The sequence below is a fragment of the Henckelia pumila genome, chromosome 1 (assembly GCF_033568475.1).
Source record: "Henckelia pumila isolate YLH828 chromosome 1, ASM3356847v2, whole genome shotgun sequence".
NCBI lineage: Eukaryota > Viridiplantae > Streptophyta > Magnoliopsida > Lamiales > Gesneriaceae > Henckelia > Henckelia pumila.
The window spans coordinates 154,997,443-155,017,608 of NC_133120.1; the positions used below are offsets into that span (position 1 = coordinate 154,997,443).

General features: G+C 33.2%; 3 protein-coding genes across 3 annotated transcripts; 1 reads left to right on the forward strand and 2 right to left on the reverse strand.

Moving 5' to 3' along the window:
• Positions 1–954: 954 nt before the first annotated feature.
• LOC140874582 (transmembrane emp24 domain-containing protein p24delta9-like) lies at positions 955–3,928 on the reverse strand. Its single transcript, XM_073277890.1, has 4 exons — positions 3,520–3,928; positions 1,881–2,090; positions 1,439–1,515; positions 955–1,322 (listed from the first exon to the last, which is right to left on the reverse strand). Exons 1-4 carry the CDS (start codon positions 3,736–3,738, stop codon positions 1,178–1,180), a joined length of 651 nt encoding a protein of 216 aa, XP_073133991.1. The 5' UTR covers positions 3,739–3,928; the 3' UTR covers positions 955–1,177.
• A 1,880-nt stretch (positions 3,929–5,808) lies between these two features.
• Positions 5,809–12,548, forward strand: LOC140860369 (rhamnogalacturonan I rhamnosyltransferase 1). Its single transcript, XM_073263398.1, has 8 exons — positions 5,809–6,704; positions 7,608–7,675; positions 7,753–7,841; positions 7,921–8,083; positions 9,552–9,841; positions 11,187–11,391; positions 11,568–11,725; positions 11,822–12,548. Exons 1-8 carry the CDS (start codon positions 6,449–6,451, stop codon positions 12,090–12,092), a joined length of 1,500 nt encoding a protein of 499 aa, XP_073119499.1. The 5' UTR covers positions 5,809–6,448; the 3' UTR covers positions 12,093–12,548.
• On the reverse strand, positions 12,522–15,414 carry LOC140860438 (ribulose-1,5 bisphosphate carboxylase/oxygenase large subunit N-methyltransferase, chloroplastic). The gene is made up of 6 exons (XM_073263471.1): positions 14,850–15,414; positions 14,715–14,743; positions 14,295–14,506; positions 14,038–14,163; positions 13,133–13,537; positions 12,522–13,058 (listed from the first exon to the last, which is right to left on the reverse strand). The coding sequence occupies exons 1-6, from the start codon at positions 15,347–15,349 to the stop codon at positions 12,843–12,845; spliced, it is 1,488 nt and encodes a 495-aa protein (XP_073119572.1). The 5' UTR covers positions 15,350–15,414; the 3' UTR covers positions 12,522–12,842.
• Between the last annotated feature and the right edge of the window lie 4,752 nt (positions 15,415–20,166).

Sequence of the window (20,166 nt, forward strand, 5' to 3'; positions counted from 1 at the left end):
TTGAATATTCAATATTATCTCTTTCTATAATTTTAAATTCAATAATATCTTATTTGTATTTTTAAATTTAATGATAATGTCTTTACTAGTTTCGAAAAGACTTTTGGACAAATAAATGCTATTATTTCTATTTTTATGAAATTTTTCTGCAATTACATATATATATATATAGATATAAATATAGATATCATATATCATCTCAAAGGAAGTTATAGTTTTTGAAAATTTGAATTTAACATTATCTTTTAAAAGAATTATGATGTTTTTAAATATGCTAATATATATTTTTTGACATTGTTTTAAATTTTTAGATCAAATAGTTTCACGTATAATATTATCTTATTTTTTTGAATATTCAATCTTATCGCCATCTTAAATTGAATAATATTTTGTTTTTTATTTTTAAATTTTATAATAGTTTTTTTTTAGTTGGAATAGTTTTATTATTTTAGGAAATATATTTTGGATGGAAAAATTCTTTTATTTCTATTTTAGGTTATTTTTCTATATATATATATATATTATTCAATAAAGTATAAAGTTTTTTTTAGCAAAAAATTTAAACCATTATTTAATCTTTATTTTTAAAAATCAAACCAAACACAATACTATTTTCAACATAAATTATCAATAATTATTTATCATATATTTTATTATTTATTTACCAATCATTCAATAATTTTATCAATTGAACCAAACACTGCATTAAAGTATAAACTCATATTTTTTTAAAGGTAAAGCATCTCGACCGCTCTTTCATCAAGGAAATTTCTACTGTCATATAATCCAACACTCAATAATCATTGTTATTGTCAATAAAACTTTTATGTATTATAATAACATTTTTCTACCAATATTATTTATAATCAATAAAGGAATGGATATGTGATGTTCACTTCCCAAACACGAATAAGCAACCTTGGCAATAACCTAAAGAGAAATGTTAACGCTTTGCACTAATAAACATCAACGAATAAACAACATTTCCGTCACTGTCAGATTCATTTTTCCTCACCAAAATGTGTGAAAATGGCTTCCTAAATAACACCAATTCTGGTTCGAATAAAACTTTACTTAAACCTTATCACGTTTAATCGAAAACGTAAATCGTGTTAAACCTAAGCTCATGGAAAATTGTGCTGCTGCCAAGAAAACTATAAAGTAGCTCAGAACTACATCAAATAAGCTTCTTCTTTTCAAAGAACGTTTTCAAATGCCATAGCTGCAGCCCTGCTACAGATAAGCAGATGAAAAGCGAAAGAATGCTCAACCAAGCCATTTTGGAATTCGTGGATACGTTGAGCTCCTGCATCTCCTTTTCCCTGCAATCGCGACACAAATGTTCAATATATCGTAGAAATATAAATAATACATCATAAATCAATGGTTGAGTGAAAAGGAAAGTGGAAATTTCTTCGAGGGTCTCGAAAGCACTAACCTTTCACGTAGAAAAAACATCTCCTCGTGGATGGATTGGACAACATCAAACATTTTCTGCAACTCTAATTCCATCGACTAGTGGCAAGCAAACAAAAATGAGAGATTAAATAAGTGAAGAAGGGAAGTTCTTATGTTTCAACACACAATCGAATTGGTGAAATTCAGTGAAAATAGTTCCCTAGATAAAATCAAGCATTTCCATTACAATGTCATTCTCTTTTCGCACAAAGTATTTTCCTCACTCTCACATTTCTCAACAGTCATTCATTTAATTCAAATTTTAATATGCATTAATTCCCACAAATGTTTTTCATTAATAAAAACCAGACAAGGCCATTGAGTTCTAACTAACAACCTGTCAGGACATATGCATAAAACATGACTCAAGAATATGATAAACCATGAGGAGAATCTAGGATGGATGAAACATGGCGACTTACTTCAATAGAACCTTTCTTGGCAACATTTGTCCAATCCTTGGCGGCAATACCAGATTTCCAGTCAAAGTCTACGGTGATGGTAGTTGAGGGTTTGTAATCAGCAGCAAAAAAGCAAGCCATGTAATCACCTGCCTCTGTGGCTTGAAATGCAAAATGACCTTCATGGACATGATCTGAATAGTGATAGCTGTTGCCATATGATGACGTCACCTACCATTTCGACAAAATTCTCGTAATTCACGTCTATCACCAAAAGAAAATGTCTGGAGAAAAATTCAATCAAATGCTGTTTTCTAAGCCAAAAAGCAACGAAAGAAACAACAAATTTGCCAACTAATTCTGAAAGTTGCTTATAAGGTCATGTCCTTGAAAATAAACTGCAAAACCAAAAGAACACCACAAAATAAAATGTTATTTCACAATCTAAGCATCATAGCCATATGAAGACATCACACATAATGAACATCCCCTAAATTTATTTACATTTATATGTTCCATTACAAATACTGGTAAATCTCCTTTTCTGCAATCATCATATAAAGATAAATGTACTGAAATCTGTAATATGAGAGTTAATAAACAAATAACAAAATGTTATAATAACAAAGTTAAAAGCGTGATAAAAGTGTAGGAAAGATTATCTATGTGGTTTGTTTGATCTAGAGCAAGCCCACTTTATTGAAAACAATATTATCAAATCGCCTTTAAATAATCCCTATACAACTGGCCTATAATACAAGACACAAATATCAGATTGGGATGCTGGAACATAAAAATGCCTGCCCGTACAATTGCAAAAGTATGGACACTTCAAGAGCATCATGGTGTTGTTAGAAATGGCGACACCTTTACAGAATGTTCCAATTAGCATTTAGCTGTCTGAAATTCTGCTAGTCTGCAATAACAATTCCTTTGGTAACCCCACAACCAAGACAGTTCAACATACCGCAGGTAAACAAATGAGCAAATTGTGAGTCAAAAAAATGATCGACTTTGCCCATGCCACTGCGGCAGTGCCCAAACACCTCACACAGTGTAAACTCTGATTGGATACTTAGATTCCTGCAGTGACTTGTTTAAGCAACATAAGACACTGTTCTGGAGCAAGTAGCAACAATTGTTTATGCTGGTTATCGAGGGGTAACTCACTCAACGAAAGACCCGAGCAAATGCAAGATGCTATGGACACCAAGTTTTTTGTTAGGACGGAGGCAGAGTATGAAGCAGTTTCAGTGTATGCAACATACAACAATCTTCTTCTGACAAGCCTCACTTGAAACTTGGATTCTGTTTCCATATATTGAGTTGACTATGGAGAGTTAGAGAACTGGTAAATGGTGAAGGTGATCCACTCGTACACCATTACATTCAAACCATATTTATAATTTGGTTAACTAAATTCAAGCAATACTGTGTGAAAGAATCTCTTGTATAATGAAGTTACCAAAGGAACAGTCTCGCTAGACAGTAGACATGCATTACAGGAGAGTACTTTCGTGGGAATTTCTCAACAAGTAAGATCAACATTTTAAGCAAACCCACAAATCCATCTAGTAATCTAACCCAGCAAGCAATTCCTACAAAGCGAAAGCTGAATCTTGAAGAACAAAAATCATATCTTTGGATAAATAGAACATACCCGGACGGTAATTTTGTGGGATTCAGGCAAAGGACGATCCTCACTGGGATTCACAACATGGTACTTTCCAACAGTCATGGAATTGGTCTTGATATCCTCGGCTATACATTTGGTGTGACCCGACTCCAGATCGAATCGTATCGATTCGGCCAAAATGCAAGAACCCAAAATCAAAACTAGGAAAAGACTCATTTTTTGGATTTGAATTTGAATATGCATATTTCGAAGTAATATATCAAAATAATCAAGGTTTCAAAAAGATAATCCTCTACAATGTTCTGGGATTTGTGATTCAAGGTGAAACTGTGGATTTGTATTAACTCTTTTTTATTTTTGGAAAAAGAATTGGATGGATTCTGGTCTGTGGAAACGTAGGCTGTGAGGGCAGAGAGCCTGTTGTTTTCTCGTATCTAAGCTCTGTGAAGAAGAAGGTTAAATTTCTTTAATCAGTTTATTTATTTGATTTTTTAAAAAATATTTATTAACTTTTTTTTTTACGGTAGAATATTTATTAAATTTCAATTAACTGTGAAATCAGAAAAATAAATTTACACTAATGTTCAAAAAAAAAATTACACTAAGGATATTTTTTTTTACCTAAAAAATTTTAATACTTTGTAATGTTTTATTTTTGTCGATAATTTGAAATTTATATTCTTATTTTTGTAAAATATCATTTTTAAATACAACCATATTTTTATTTATATTTAAAAATTTTATATTAGATAATATAACTTTTAAAATTTTGAATAGTTAATTCATTATTATTTTAATTCTAAAAAGAATATGAAAATTAATTAATATAATTCATGTATATGCACGAATCCACGTATATGCACGAATCGTCAATAAGATACGCTTATTATCCTTAGTCCATCATCAAACTAGATTATGCAAATCTTGATTATTTATTTTTTAAAAAACACATTCGGATTTTCTTTTTAAAATATCGAATATTTCAAAAAATAATTAGTTGATAGATTAATTTTAATTGAATTTACCTTAGTGTTTTTTAGTAGAGTGATTGTTTAAAATCACATATATGTTTACAAATTTTGACTTAATTTTTACATTTTTTCCGGTCGAGATTTAAAAATTTTGCTACGAACCCGATCCGACAAGTAAAAAATCGATCATAACATATCTCTTCTCAAAAAAAAAAAGAAAAAGATCATGACATATCGAGCTTGGTTAAAAATGATTTGAATCGAGCTAATCTCAAGATCATGGTTATATTTTATTTTAAATTAATGACACGTACGAATTATTTTTATACCAATTTATGCAGTTTTTCTATAAAATGTGTATTATTTATTGAGAAAGTGATAATATTTTAACTAGTATCCGGGAACCTATTTAGGCGCGCCTAACTACTTTTTTTTAAAAAAATAAATAAATAAAAATCTTTACCTAACCCTTATTTATATAAAAACTATGTGAACCAACTTATATTTAAAGATTCTCCAATAAACTATTGGTTACTTTAGTTATTATACATAAATCAAAGCGTGTTATTATTCTACAAATATTCTTTACATGATTGAAATCATTACTTTATGTGTTTTTGTGACAGAGTGAAATATTCGGTAAAATACATAAAACAAATTATGTATTTTAGGTCCCGTTTAGAGAATTAATTATAAAATATTGTTATAAAAGTGTTTTTTAAAATTTTTTACAAAATATTTTAAAAGTTTTTTTAAAAAAATATATGTTTTGGACAATAATTCTATAAAAAAATATTTTTACAATTAAAAAAATAGTATGTTTTGTTTTCCATAATTGTTTTCAATCCAAAAAACTTCACATCTCAACTTTTGTTGAAAAACTAAACTATAGTTGAAGAACACTCTTTTAAAAATATTTTCAAAAAAATTTTTACAAAAAATATTGTCCAAAAACATATTTAAAATTTTTTAACTATAAACACTAAAAATATTTGTCCAAACAATTCTTAATGAATAAAAAAATAATCATATATTATATATTTAGTGGGTCTATTGTGAAACCGTTATACATAAATTTTCTTGATATTTGATATGGAAAAAAAACATCCCTCTATGCGAATGACATATGGAGTAATTGATTTATGTCATTTATAGATAGTTGATTACTTTAACACATTTTCTTGATTCATAAAAATTTTTACATGTCTTCCATTTATTATGATATTTGATTCGTTACATACAAAAAACATTATTTTTATTATAAACATAAATCAATCGACTTATTTCAGAAACATAAAATTCGTGCGAACATGTTAGACGATACTTGCTAATCTTCGATAGTAAAAATTAAGCCAAGAATTTGAAATTAACGACCGTCTCTCCCGTGATTCTGATCTCTCTCTCTCTCTCTCTCTCTCTCTCTCTCTCTCTCACACAAACAGAGAGTTGAACGGAGGGAGAGTGTGAGTGTTGTTGTGTCATCATTTCCCCCAACAACAACGGGATTAGCCATCATTCTCCACACCCCAACTAGAAATCATTTGATGAAACACAGAGGAGAAATAGTTTGATTGTTTGTATGTTTTTTTTCCCATTTCTTGAGAATCACTCCTCATTAATTTCACTTCTGTCTTCCTCGTGAAATTCACCGTTATCTGTTTTAGATTTATCAGTTCATCCCTTTTTCATAGGAATCCCACCTCCACAAATCTTGTCGCGAAATTCCCCACGTATATATGGCTTTTTTCATTTAAAACATAGAAGTATATTTTTACTCGAAATTTTTGTGAATTGGGTTTTGTTCGTACTCCTTGATTTGCTAAAAATTTGAATCTTTGGCCAACCCACATTTCGAATTTAGTGATACGGGGAGGTGCACCGTGTTTTTGTGGTTAAAGACCACTTTTTGCGAAAAGAATTATTGTTACACTAGCTGCTTGAATCATCCGTGATGATTTCTTGGAGTCGGAAATGAGGGTTAAATGGAGGGCGTTAGATCGGAGAGATTTGTGGAAAAAGTGCCGCCATTACAGGGGCATGCTACGCCGAGGACGAGATTGCAAGTTTGGTTTATTAGGGTGTGTTCTAGCATTTTGATATGGACATGTTTGGTTCAACTTGTTACAGTTGGGGAGCTGTGGCACCCCCATTTGTTGGGGGGAATTCCGGGTTTCACGAAAATGTTGATTCGCGTTGAGGGATCATTGCCTTCTTCCCCCCAGCCTCTAGTTCCTGCCAGTGAGTAGTTTCTTTTAGGCCTAAATGGGTTGATTGTGGTTTTTGAGTTGGTGTATTGTTTGCTTGTTACTTGATTCTTTTGATTGAATCTGATTTGTGGTTCTTGTTTCTTGATTCTCTTTATGAATCTGATTAGTGATTGCTTTGCTATGTATGCAAGGACTGTAATGTAGAACTGTGTTGAGAGATTATTACATGTAGAACTATATTGTTGGTAGCCTGTTTTTGAAGAATCTGAATTCTTCATTAGCGTGTCTTCGCTTTTATGCAATCTTATGATTTTAGTTGTTTAGTTTAGTATTTGGTGGAGTGGTATAGATAGATTGTTTAGTTTTTTAATGGATGTGGTGAACATATCATGTTTGGATGCCATACTCGATACTTCTATGGTAATTATGAAATATGGTAGTGTCAGTGAAGCCTTTTTCCGGGTGTTAATTATTCTTCAATTATTCATCCCGAGCCTACCCGAAACAAGGAAGTGTTTTAGGTTGATGTTTTGGAAAATAAGGAACTGATGGACTATCACCAAATTAATAGTTTCTCGGTTCTTTTTGGATCTTGGGTTTTACTAGCGAAACAAAATTAATGTCCTTTTAAGAACTTTTTACTCCTATATGACACTTAAAAAGCCCTCACCTCTCCATGAATTAACAGCAAAATGTGGATGTATTCGTTACATTTTTTTTCTATGAGGAAGTTTATTTTAAACTGTCTTCATGTTTTTAAGTAGCCGTATGACTTTATACGTAAACCACTTTACATTTTCTCGTTTCAGGTTTTCTTAGCAGCAGTAAGTAGAAGGATTTCAAAATTTTAAATGTGGTTTGAACTTCAATGTGGCATATTTAGCATGTCATCGAGTTATGTGCGAGTTGTTTAACTTTATATAATATCTTGAAGGGAATTACACGAGCAATGGCTTTCTCAAAGTCTCTTGCAATGGGGGCTTGAATCAAATGCGATCCGCAGTGAGTTTTATACGCATCTTTCCCCATAATTTTACTAATTATGTTTCCTCTGGCTAATTCGCTGCCTGAAATATCAGATTTGTGATATGGTAACAGTTGCCCGACTTTTAAATCTTACATTGGTTGTTCCCGAGCTTGATAAGACATCATTCTGGGCTGATCCCAGGTAGATACCATGAAATGGAGTACTTTCTTTCATATCTATTCCATTCATGAATTTACAAACTAAGTGGTTTATTGTGCAGCAATTTTGAGGATATTTTTGATGTGAGACATTTCATTGATTCATTAAGAGATGAAGTTCGAATTATCAAGAGGCTACCAAAGAGATTTGGCCTGAGATATGGCTATCAACCACTAATGATGCCTCCAGTTAGTTGGTCAAGTGAGCAATACTACCTGCAACAGGTCAGTATAACTTGTATCATCACAAATATGTTTTATTTTCAGTCTGGTCTTTTAATAAACCATGCGAAACTGGAATGCATTTGTTGTTTTCTTTAATTACATATAAAAGATCTGAGAGCTATGCCATCTTTGCACGAGTTATTTAACTTATTTTGACCTTCATTTTGGTTTGCATGATTGCATCTGATCTATGCATGCAGTAGCCGAGGGAAACTGTCATGATCTTCTAAATTGATTGCTGGAATTAGTAACAAATGAACACCGTTGCAGGAACAATAATTTGAGCTATAAGGTAATTCTATTGAATGGAAAATGGAAAATGAAAATAACTCCCAGAGTTTCCCTCTGTACAAGTTTCAGCCCCTAGCCAAACTAGTAAACCACACTCAAAGATTAAAATTTAAAACTGAATAACCGACTAAACACGCTGAATACATTTATTCTCTCCCTCACTTGGGCCTTGTAAGGGCCTCCCTCTTTTCTTTATCAAATAGACTTGTTTTATATTGGGCCTGTCCAAGTCCCTCTTCCTTACCCAACTCCCCTTCACTCCCAACAGAAAAAAAGTGAATTTTTTTCTTTTTTGAATGTGTTTCTGGTTAAATAGGATCAGTTGCAAGCAAATGCAATTCTGAAGCAAGTGATCATCTGAAAATTATTTTGATTTGAATATTCAAAAATGCAGAATAGGGAACAATGATTTCATTTTGTTTATTATTAACTTCAATATGGAAGCTCTTTATGAGGTCGATTAAAGATACATGAACTTCTTTTAAGAACATATCAACTTTGTTTGCATTCTCATAATTTTGTTTATGCAGAAATAGAAGTTGCTTATTGGCTTTCGTTCAATTTCATTGTTTGATTTTCCATTAAATTGATGAGGTTGTCAGGTACGAGAAATTAAACATATTTGAAGATAAGAGGAAAGGGCTGTGTTTGAATTGTTAAATGTCATTTATTACTAGAGAGAAGAAATGCCGTGTTAGGAACAACAAACTAAAATTTGGAAAGAAAGGCAAATAAATGAAGACAAACTGATGAGGAAATGAAAAAACAAAAACCACTCCTGTCTCAGGAAAATTCATTTTACTTCTTACGAAAGCTTTAATACAATTACAAAGTGTGAAGACAACACACACATATAGCATCTTAGAGCTCTGTAAATTACAACGAAATTCCCCAATGACCTTTCTTATAATTTTGTCTGTGGTTGTGGCCTGCCGTACAGTTCATACTCCTTCATTTGTTTGTCTTTTCAAACTCTATCACATGTTCCCACTAAGTTTCGATCTGGGGCACACAATGGCTTAGAAAATTTGAGCTCTGTTTAAAACTTGACCAGCAGATTTTATATCAATGTTACTTTAAGAGATGTAACCTCTGTCTCTTCATGTTTTTCTTAGTAATCTTTTCACAAATTGGTTTTTAATTGGAAATTATTCATTTTTATATATAAACCATACAGCTTCTGCCTCTCTTTGAAAAGCACAAGGTCATTCAATTTAACCGAACAGACTCACGGCTGGCAAACAATGGGATCCCTCTGGAGCTCCAGAGACTTAGATGTCGTGTTAATTTTCATGCATTAAAGTTCACGCCTGAAATTGAGGCCCTGGGAAACAAGTTGATTCGTATTATTCAACAGAAGGGACCTTATTTAGCGTTGCATTTGAGATATGAGATGGACATGCTGGCTTTCTCAGGTTGCACTCATGGCTGCACTGACGAGGAAGCAGAGAATCTCAAACGACTGAGGTAACTGCTTCTAGGAATTAGACCATAATCGAGTAATTATATATGGACATACTTATGAGAACAAAATTCTGTAACATCTCTTTCACTTTTTAAAAGGTGTTTGATGTACCTGAGTTTCTTGTTTTGATTGAGGAAACTAATACATATCGTTTGGAATTTTTTCTAAAACTCAAATATAATAAATACTATCCCGATAACGGTCAGGCTCACAATACTTTCTCCACTTTTGCAATATTGTGCTATAGTGTCTTATGTAGATAATGTATTTTTGAATTATTCTACCATGTGTTTTACTGTTTCTACTGAAAAACAAGGCATCATATTGATGAGCTTTATATAATAAACAAACCTTTACATTTTGTGTAACTTGTTTATAGGCCTGGCTAGACTCTTTTCACGAATTGAGTGAGGGTGGGGCGTTTTCTACTTCCTAATGGAGAAAGATTAATAAATGGGTAAGTTTGGCAGGGGTTTGGAAAGAGAGAGAAGTCATGCAAGCTTAAGATTTACGGTCATTGACTTTGTGAATAACATCGAAAGACTTCCATAATTTAATACTTCAAGATTGCTATTTTATCATCCAACAGTGAGCTTTCTACTATTTTAAAGTATTTGAATCCATTCATGTGCTTTTGTTTCCAGACACCCTGCTTAAAGTTCTCCAGAAATAATTATATTATTCACCTCCATCATCTTGCCAATATAATCACTTTCATGGTCGGTAGATGGGTGGTTTTACCATTCCAGGATACTAAAAAACCCCCTTAGAATTTTGTTTAGTTGCAGTGGTTAGATATGCTTGTTAACTAAGTTTAATTTAGTCCAAGACCAGCCCTTTCTAGTTGTGGCAGCTGCAACTTTGATTGTCTTTTCTCTTTCCCAATGTCTTTTATTTTCCTTGGACAGGTGGTTGGTTTTATCTAGTTGTTTTGCTTCGGAGGTCAGGACCAACTTTTTCTCTCTATACCTATTTCTATTATTTACACAAAGTCTGGGACTTCCTCAACTCCAGTCTTCATAAGGTTTTAATTTTAAGAGAACACGAGAAAAAATTTGCATATAGTGTTCAATTAGGCCATTCACTTGGGAATAAGAACCTAGATATATATGATGCTCGTTCTGGTATGGGAATGACGATGATACAAATCTTGATGCTTGAACTATGATAATGGATTTTCTTAACCTATTTCTCTTATTTCTGCGGGTTTTTAGCAATGAAATTTTGCAAATCGCCCCATACCTTTGTCTCCTGCTAAAAGTTGGCAATTCGGGTTCTCCAAACCTCCTTTCCTCATCTTTTCTTTTAGCCGCCTCCTTTGATTTCTTCACGCCTTTCTTGATTCAGGTACGCATTTCCTTGGTGGAGGGAGAAAGAAATAGTATCAGAAGAGAAAAGATCTCATGGCTTATGTCCTCTTACCCCCGAAGAGACAGCTTTGGTTTTGCAAGCATTGGATTTCGATAAAAAGATTCAGATCTATATTGCGTCTGGCGAAATCTACGGTAATGAAAGGAGACTTGCAACACTAAGAGCTGCCTTTCCGAGGATTGTGAGTCATGCCATTTTCCACATCTTTTTTCTCTGTTTGTGCCTATGGAAATTAGTGCTCACATACACGTTAGGGGAGTCATTTAACTAAAAGTAGACCATGATTTACCTTTTGTGCTCTTTCTCTATCGTTTAGTTTTTCTTTTACTGAAAATTTTACCATCATTGTTAATACAGTTGAAAAAGGAAATGTTGCTAGATCCAGAAGATTTGCGGCAATTCCAGAATCATTCGTCTCAAATGGCAGCTCTTGACTTCATGGTATCTGTTGCCAGCGATATTTTTGTTCCCACATACGATGGAAACATGGCAAGAATCGTGGAAGGTCATCGTAGGTAACCGGTTTGAACCTTGAAATAATGGATACAACGCTCTCAATGAGATTAACTTGAAACCGTCTCCAAAGATATTTCTCATCCCATCTTTTGCAGGTATCACGGGTTCAAGAAAACCTTCCAACTGAATCGTACCGAACTTGTAGAATTGTTGGATTTACATCAAAACGGAACTCTATCGTGGGACGAATTTTCCTCTGCTGTTCGGCAGGCTCATGAGAAAAGAACAGGCCAGCCAATTCGTAGAAGGGTTATTTCAGACAAGCCTAAAGAAGAAGATTATTTCTATGCAAATCCTCAAGAATGTCTATGTGAAGGTACAGATTGTGGATACTCATCCAGCCCTGGCAACACCACCACGGTATAATCCGGCAAAACATGTCTGAAATTTCAAAACAATCAGAAACTCGACCTGCATATCTGCATTTAGTGGTGAAACCGAAGAAGTGATATCCTTTTTTATAAGCCAAACTAGAATGACATGGATATGAAAAGCGCTCAAGTGCATTTTAGGGAATAGCAAGATGTTTGATTGAACGTTCTTGCCCTTGCCAGGCTTCATTCACGTTCGGAGAGCCATGGAAGAAGGTAAAAGTGGGAGAAGAAGATCTGCTACTGCTTCAAGGATTTAGTGTCAGTAGCCATTTTGTTTTTTGCTTTTCTTTTCTCCTATTGCTTGAAAGCAGTGAACCCCCTTGATACCACAGCTATATTATACACTAGTTTCCTTGTAATCTGTATCATGAGAAAGTCATGTTCAGAACTAACCCATTCATCGAAAAGATGTGTTATGGAATAAACATAAATCTTGCTTTTTATTCAATTATTCTGCTCTAGTACATTGAGACGTAGGTTATTACAAACGCAAAAAGAACCTTAAAATTTCCTCATCTGTAACCATTTCACAAGAAATAAATCTCAATACAACCCAAAGAAACTATCTGCTATCTCTGGTTTCAATCCCCGTTTCTTCAATACGTCACCAAAATGTGCTGTGAAATGCTATATATATCCTGCGGTTACGCTGAAAACTTTTCACAAATTTGCGCATGCAAGCATGAATTCGCTCTTTCGGAGAAATCTTTAGATTCCATAAGAAAGTTGGTGTTGCCGCCCTTTACTTTGGTTCCCAAAAAATTATATCACCTTGCTCCCCGACCAGACCGAGATCTTTAAGTCTCCTTTCCTGGTAATATTCCAGGACATCTAATTCCAACTCCCTTTCCTTGAAGACATCATAAATTTGCTGTAATACCCTTTTCTCTCCTAATCTTACACCAACTGCCATTTGAAGCCTTGGACTAAGATTTCCTCCCTCCTTCAGCTTTTCATCCTGTAAGTTGCTTGAATATTTAGTTTTGTTCTGGAAGTCAAACTGATGAAACGAGGAGGATAACAGTGTGTTACCTCTTCGATGGTTGTATGGTAACCAGATAACGCAGATTCACATGCTCGGCAAACCGTTTGGCATATCAGCTCTTCATTTGCACGGCTAACAGGCAATTCAAGGAACCCCCAAATGTTGTTTCTGAAAATGGACTCCAGAAGAAAAGCATCAGTTCCACCAATCGCTACCAGCCGAAGATACGGAAGCATAGTCTTTGGAAGAGATTGGCCGTACTTCATGTCAAAATAAGCAGTGCCCCCTAAATTATTCATCTCAGCTATATCCAACTTGTCAGCATAAAACTCATCAGTCTCTGATATTTCCAATGTCAACGTGAAAGCATCACGGCTTGATGTTGAGTCGCAAAACCCATAGTCCAGAGCCATATCAGCATTACTCTTATTCAGATCGTACTGGATAAAAACCTGTCATGTCAAAATGGGTTACTACAGGTATTATGACATAAAGATTTAAAATATGACTCCACTGCACGAGCTCTTCCATAAATAACATGCAACCAATATTCTATGCAACCAATATTCTATGTAATGTGTAAAAATCAGGATACAATGGAGCAAGGCCTCCAACTGAGGATAAGTAGATAACTATCCATTTCAAATATTTAAATCGCATACTGGCATAAACACCAAGTGATATCATAGCAAATTCTCAACATTTGTTCCAACATGAAATTACCGGAAATCGAACAGATGCCTTGGATTCAACACCAATTAAAGACCGAGCATGTTCTGAGAAAAAATTACAAGTGATTGCAATAGAGAAACACAATTCTTTTGGATAATGAAGGCAGTCCAGATGTACAATTCAATCACTATGTCGCATATGCAATCACACGTACACGATAGCTTGGGCGGTTATTGAACTCTAACATAGAAGGAACTCAAGACTTAGAAATGAAGTTCACCTGCTCACCAGCCTTGAGTGCTAAAGGACTCCTCAACGCAAACAGGTAATCCCAGGAGAAAAGGCCTGCAGGTCCTCTAACCTCGGAGGCATGATCTTCCGTAGTAACTCTGGCATTGTGGTTGATCTGAAGCAAATAAATAACAACAAAGTAAAAATTTTAAAGTGAATGCATGAGTTGTAGAGCAGCAAATTACATCAGCTCGAGGATACTAAAAAGTACATAGTGCAGGACAGCATGAAGACCATAGGATTTACCAGGTCCGCGAAGGGGATTACTACAAGATTTTGATTACGAAGACGTGAAAATGCCCTCGATCTGAGCATTCCAAATGCCCAAAAGAAATCATCCAATGTTATGGGAAATGGAAAAAGCTTCTTGTTTGGAAGAATGACTTCTTCTGTCAATTTCCGGAATTCATTCTGAACATACTCTTTGACACCTAAAGTAGTGTTCAACAGCTGAGTTCCTGCAGAATTACAACGTTGGTTGTCCAAAGAATTAAGTGAAAAATACAAATTTAAGAAACTAATATGTATCATTCTTGATGCACTCTTGATTTTAATGCAAGAATTGTTGGATAAAGCAAGACATATTTTTTAATCCCAGAATACAAACAAGCTTAAATTTGTTTAACATTTCTCAAACACCTAGCTCAAGCATAACAAGATGCTAACCTTGAATTTCGAGAAGCTCCTCTTCTGACCTGCACTGGAGTGAAACACAAAAGAATGCTCATCAACACAAAAATTTCAAAACATTTATCCCTATCCCTAAACAAGAAATAACAAACAAATCTAAGCTACACCCACCAGTATATAGTAGAATCAGTGTAATCCGGAAGAACATCGATATAAAATTTCCACTTGGAATCCTCCCCTATAAACTTCTCCCTCAGCAAGAACAAAGCCACAGCAATCCAAGGCTTCAATCCAGAGCACACACTCCCAATCGCAGAACTCGCAACAGCGTCTGGATTAATCCAAAACCTCTTGGGAATCTCTAGAACAACCTCGTTCTTAGAAATGTCCCTTGTTGCAACAAGTCCCAGCCCTTCAGGCACCACCCCTGGCTTAACCGGAGTCTTGGCTGAAACAACCCCTTCATCTTTCAACCATTGCCAGAAAACCTGCACTGCTGGTGGGATTTTTGTGTCGGTTTCCGTAGAGAGAGCTGAGTTTACAAAGGCTGGTCTTTTCCTGTTGAATTCTTGAAGAATGGGCTTTGTTTTCAAGAAAGTGAGGTGGGTTTCTCTCGGAGTTCTGACTATGGAAGAGGAAACTGACGGGCAAAGAAAAAACAGAGTATTCATAGTATTGACGGTGGGAGTGAGGTTGCAGATGAAACCATATTGTATATAGATTCTGGTTGTGGATAAGTCGAGCGATACATTATATAGGTTAAGCTCCATAATCTAACAAATCAAGCATTTAACTTTAAAATACTTGTACATTTAATATTAAAAATTATAATCGCAATAACTGATCTGAACTCATTTCACGGATTAGATAAATAATTTTATCTGATGGATTTCAAAATCATAGAAAATATTATTTTCATGTTTAAAGTACTATTTTCACTATAAAAACATAATTTTTTTTGTTAGTTATGTACTCATGTTATGGCTAAAATATTGTATAATATTGATGATTTGAGTAAAAAATGGTAGACAAATGATAATAATGATCTCGAAGGTATATGAAGTACCACCCGCAGTAAGACACCGTAGTAAGACACATTTCTCTTTGTACTCGTGGACTCGACAACCCGATTCATCTGCGTTATCACAAATATAAAAAAATAAAATTACACTTTTGATCTAATGATAAACACTTAATCTTAACAACAACTCTCATAACGTACGAATATTTTTTAAATAAATTAAATAAAAGAAAACTAGTTTTCTGTCATGCCTTGAGCCCGAAAATGATGACACAAAAGTTGTTCTCCAATTTAAATATTCGAAAACAAGTTTTTGTAGTATAGAATTATAAAACTACTCTATTCATTTTATTCGCTTAAAAGTACCAAAAATATTTATTATCTCATCCTCTCAGTTATATATATCATTTTTTTGCGTAGTCATCCCATGTTTGTTTCATTCTTTTTGCTGATTTAATTTCATCTCATGACCGATGATATTATTGCATATAGGGGTGTCAATTCGGGTGGGTCGGGTAGGTTCGAGGTCGGGTTGAGAAAAATAATTCTAAAAAATTCGTCAATCGGAACCCGAACCAACCCAAAAATGCCCAACCCAAACCCGAACCCGGCTAACCCATCTAATCCGTTCAACCCGAACCAACTCGATTTTTTTTTATTTTTTAACAAAATAATTAAATAAAAAATCAAAACACATAATAATAATAATAATAATATTTAATTTAATCACATAATAATAAAATCTAAGCTTATATATAATTTAAATTTGAACTTTTAGTTGTAGAAAATTTAAAGTATATTTATTACAAAAAATAAAAATTATTTTTAAAAATAAAAATTATACAAAATAAATATTAAATGACGAAAATCTATTATATCAATATACAATAATTTTTTTTCAAACATACAACGTGTAAAAATGCAGTAAATCTATCTTAATTTTATATAAAAAAAATTATAATAATTAAAAGTTTCGGGTCATTTCGGGTCAACCGGGGTTGACCCGAATCCAACCCGAATCCGATTAATTTTTTTGGGTTAGTTTTCGTGTCAATCCGATTCGACCCAAACCCAAAAACCTCCAACTCTAACCTGATATTTTTCGGATCGACTCGTGTCGAGTTGGGTTGAGTTTTGACACCCCTAATTGCATGTAAGTTGGATGAGACCTCCTAACTCATACAATGATGACGTAATTGACTTGATATGAGTAAAATTTTATAAACATAACCATTTTCCTTGTAATTATTTACAATTAATAAGGATATTTTAAAAACATTAAATAATAATAAACATAATAATCCTACCAAATTAAAAACATAAAAAACAAAATATTATTCATCTCTATGTATTTATCATCCATATTCTATCATATTTTTGCTTATCTCTCATTCTCCAATCTATACTATATCTTAATTAACCACACGTCTTGTGCATTTATAACTCCTCCACTGCAGTTGTAGAAGCATTAAGAAGTGATATATATATATCTATTTTGTTGAAAATATATATAAATATATATTATTATTTATTGTTGAATGTTGAAGGTTGAAAGTTGAAAATTGAGTTGTAAAATATTGAAAATTAGTGTGTGATGATGTAATTAATGATGTATTAATTTTTGACTAATCTCCAATTGAGATCTATAAATAGGTCTCTCCATTTGTGTAGAAAAACACAATTGTGAAGAGAGAAAAATTTTATAAAGTGTAGAATTTGATAAGTTTTGAGTTTTTGAGTTTTTACTTTTTACCGTAAATTTTTACTTTTTCACAACACGTTATCAGCACGATCGCTCGAAGGTTCTCTATATTTTCCGACGCTCCAAAATACAAGAAGAAGTCAAAAATATTCAACAAGTAAGAATTTTTATTTTACTGTTTATATATTTTTATTGTGTATATATTAATATATAATATCATGTTATGAAAAAAATAGTTTTTTTTCAAAACTTGTTATAAATCCTGGGAGGATGTTAAGACGACATCCCACACTCCCGGTAAGGGATACAACAAGTATAAAAGCCTCTAAGGTTTTTAAACAATAACGTGATATATATTTATTATGTATATATATTAACTGTATTAATATATAATTTCATGTTATTATATAAAAGGTTGTCTATGACACTGACCTTATAATAACGTGATATGATATATATTATTGTGTATTTATATACTAACCATATTTGTATAATCTCATGTTATTATATAAAAGGTTGTCTACGACACCGATCTTATAATAATGTGATATGATATACTATACCTGACTTTATACTAACTATATTAGTATAATTTCACAATATTATATAAAAGGTTGTCTACGACACCGACCTTATAATAATGTGATATGATATACATAATTATTTAATTATGATTTTCATTATATGCATTGCATCATTATCACGAATTTTTATTCAACACATACTCGATTTTCTTTACCCCCAACGGTCACAAACGGTAACAAAACGGCTAGTTTTTGCCCTATAAATATGTTCACTCAAACTCATTTTCAATCACACCAAATTCATTCTTTCTCTCAAAATATTTTATCCTCGGTTTTTTCGAAGATGGAGATGATGACATTTATAAGGATATTTTTCATAACGACTATGATCATCATACTCACGAGTCTTTTACTCACCAGCGATTTTCCAACACATATTTTTTCTCTATTTGTATACGCACTTGTAATTTACGTTCTTCCATTATTTTGTATTGTCATATTTATGGAAATTAACTAATAAAATGCATTGTTATTTTCTAGTACCACCATGTCGAACTTGGCGAAACTCGAATTCATTGCACTTGATATAACCGGAAAGAATTATATGCCATGGACCCTCGATGTAGAAATGCATCTCGAGTCATTGGGTCTTAACGAAACTATCAAAGAAAATAACATATCATCCTCACAAGATAAAGCAAAAGCGATGATATTTTTACGCAGACATCTTGATGAGGGGTTGAAATGTGAATATTTGACCGAAAAAGACCCAATGATTTTGTGGAAAGGGTTAAAAGAACGTTTTGAGCATATACGGGAAGTTATACTTCCGACCGCACGAGATGAATGGAATACTTTAAGATTTCAAGATTTTAAAAAGGTGAGTGATTATAATTCTGCGATGTATCGAATTGTCTCACAGCTGAAATTTTGTGGGCATAATATTACTGAGATGGAAATGCTTGAAAAGACATTTTCCACATTCCACGCATCAAATATAACTCTACAACAGCAATATAGAGTGCGTGGATTTTCAAGATACTCAGAACTCATCGCATGTTTACTCGTGGCGGAAAAGAATAATGAATTGCTCATGAGAAATCATCAGTCCAGACCTACTGGTTCAACGGCATTTCCTGAAGCAAATGTCGTAAGTAAAAATGAAAACCAAAATCAAAGATATAGACAAGATTTTGGTCGAGGTCGTGGACGAGGACGTGGGCGTAGAAATGATCGCGGTCGTGGTCGAGGCCGTGGATTTGAAAATAAAAGAGATAGTTATTTCAATAACTCATCTCAAAGGAACGTCACGAACCACCCACAAAAGAGGCAGCATGATAATACGGGTGAAAATGAAAATCATCCAAAAAGAACTGAGAGTGTTTGTTATAGATGTGGCACTCCAGGACATTGGTCAAGAACTTGTCGAGCCCCTGAGCATCTGTGTAAGCTCTATAAAGATTCAACAAAGGGGAAAGAAAAAGAGACCAATTTTACTGAAAACATTGACCATGCAAGTGGTTCAATGAATTTAGATGCTGCCTACTTTTTGAATGATTTCGAAGATATTGATTAAATGTACTGGTGGGAAAAGAATGTAACAATGTAATTTTTATTTTATAAAACATATTATATTTTGCATGTATTGTTTGCATGTATCTTTCTTAATTCATTTTATTGCATATTGTTTTTGAAGATCATTATGGAAAATGCTATGATCAAAGATGGAAATAATGCACTGGAAGTTTGCATACCAGATAGTGGTACAACGCACACTATCCTCAGAAATGAAAAATATTTCTTGGAATTAAAACCAACAAAAACAATGGTGAATACAATATCAGGTCCTGTAGACTTGATTGAAGGATGTGGCAAAGCACAATTTTTGTTACCTAATGGTACAAAATTTTTGATAAATAGTGCTTTATATTCACCACGATCACAAAGAAATTTGTTGAATTTTAATGATATATATTCTCATGATTATGATACGGAAACAATAACCGAAGGAAATGAGAAATATATATGTCTTACTACATATAAATCAGGAAAGAAATATGTAGTTGAGAAATTATCAATGCTCCCTACTGGATTGCATTATACACATATAAGTCCAATCGAATCAAATATGGTTATTGGAAATTCTTCAATACTAACAAATTGGCATGATCGATTGGGACATCCTGGTTCAATAATGATGCGAAGGATTATAGAAAATACAAGTGGTCATCCACTGAAAGA

Coding starts and splice junctions, on each gene's coding strand:
- LOC140874582 (XM_073277890.1), bottom strand. CDS start 3,738: ATGCATATTCAAATTCAAATCCAAAAAATGAGTCTTTTCCTAGTTTTG. Junction 2,091..3,519: donor CCCACAAAATTACCGTCCGG/GTATGTTCTATT, acceptor TCGAAATGGTAG/GTGACGTCATCATATGGCAA. Junction 1,323..1,438: donor ATGTTTTTTCTACGTGAAAG/GTTAGTGCTTTC, acceptor TCGCGATTGCAG/GGAAAAGGAGATGCAGGAGC.
- LOC140860369 (XM_073263398.1), top strand. CDS start 6,449: ATGGAGGGCGTTAGATCGGAGAGATTTGTGGAAAAAGTGCCGCCATTA. Junction 7,676..7,752: donor TGAATCAAATGCGATCCGCA/GTGAGTTTTATA, acceptor CTGAAATATCAG/ATTTGTGATATGGTAACAGT. Junction 8,084..9,551: donor AGCAATACTACCTGCAACAG/GTCAGTATAACT, acceptor TAAACCATACAG/CTTCTGCCTCTCTTTGAAAA.
- LOC140860438 (XM_073263471.1), bottom strand. CDS start 15,349: ATGAATACTCTGTTTTTTCTTTGCCCGTCAGTTTCCTCTTCCATAGTC. Junction 13,538..14,037: donor CACTCAAGGCTGGTGAGCAG/GTGAACTTCATT, acceptor TTGACATGACAG/GTTTTTATCCAGTACGATCT. Junction 13,059..13,132: donor ACCATACAACCATCGAAGAG/GTAACACACTGT, acceptor AGCAACTTACAG/GATGAAAAGCTGAAGGAGGG.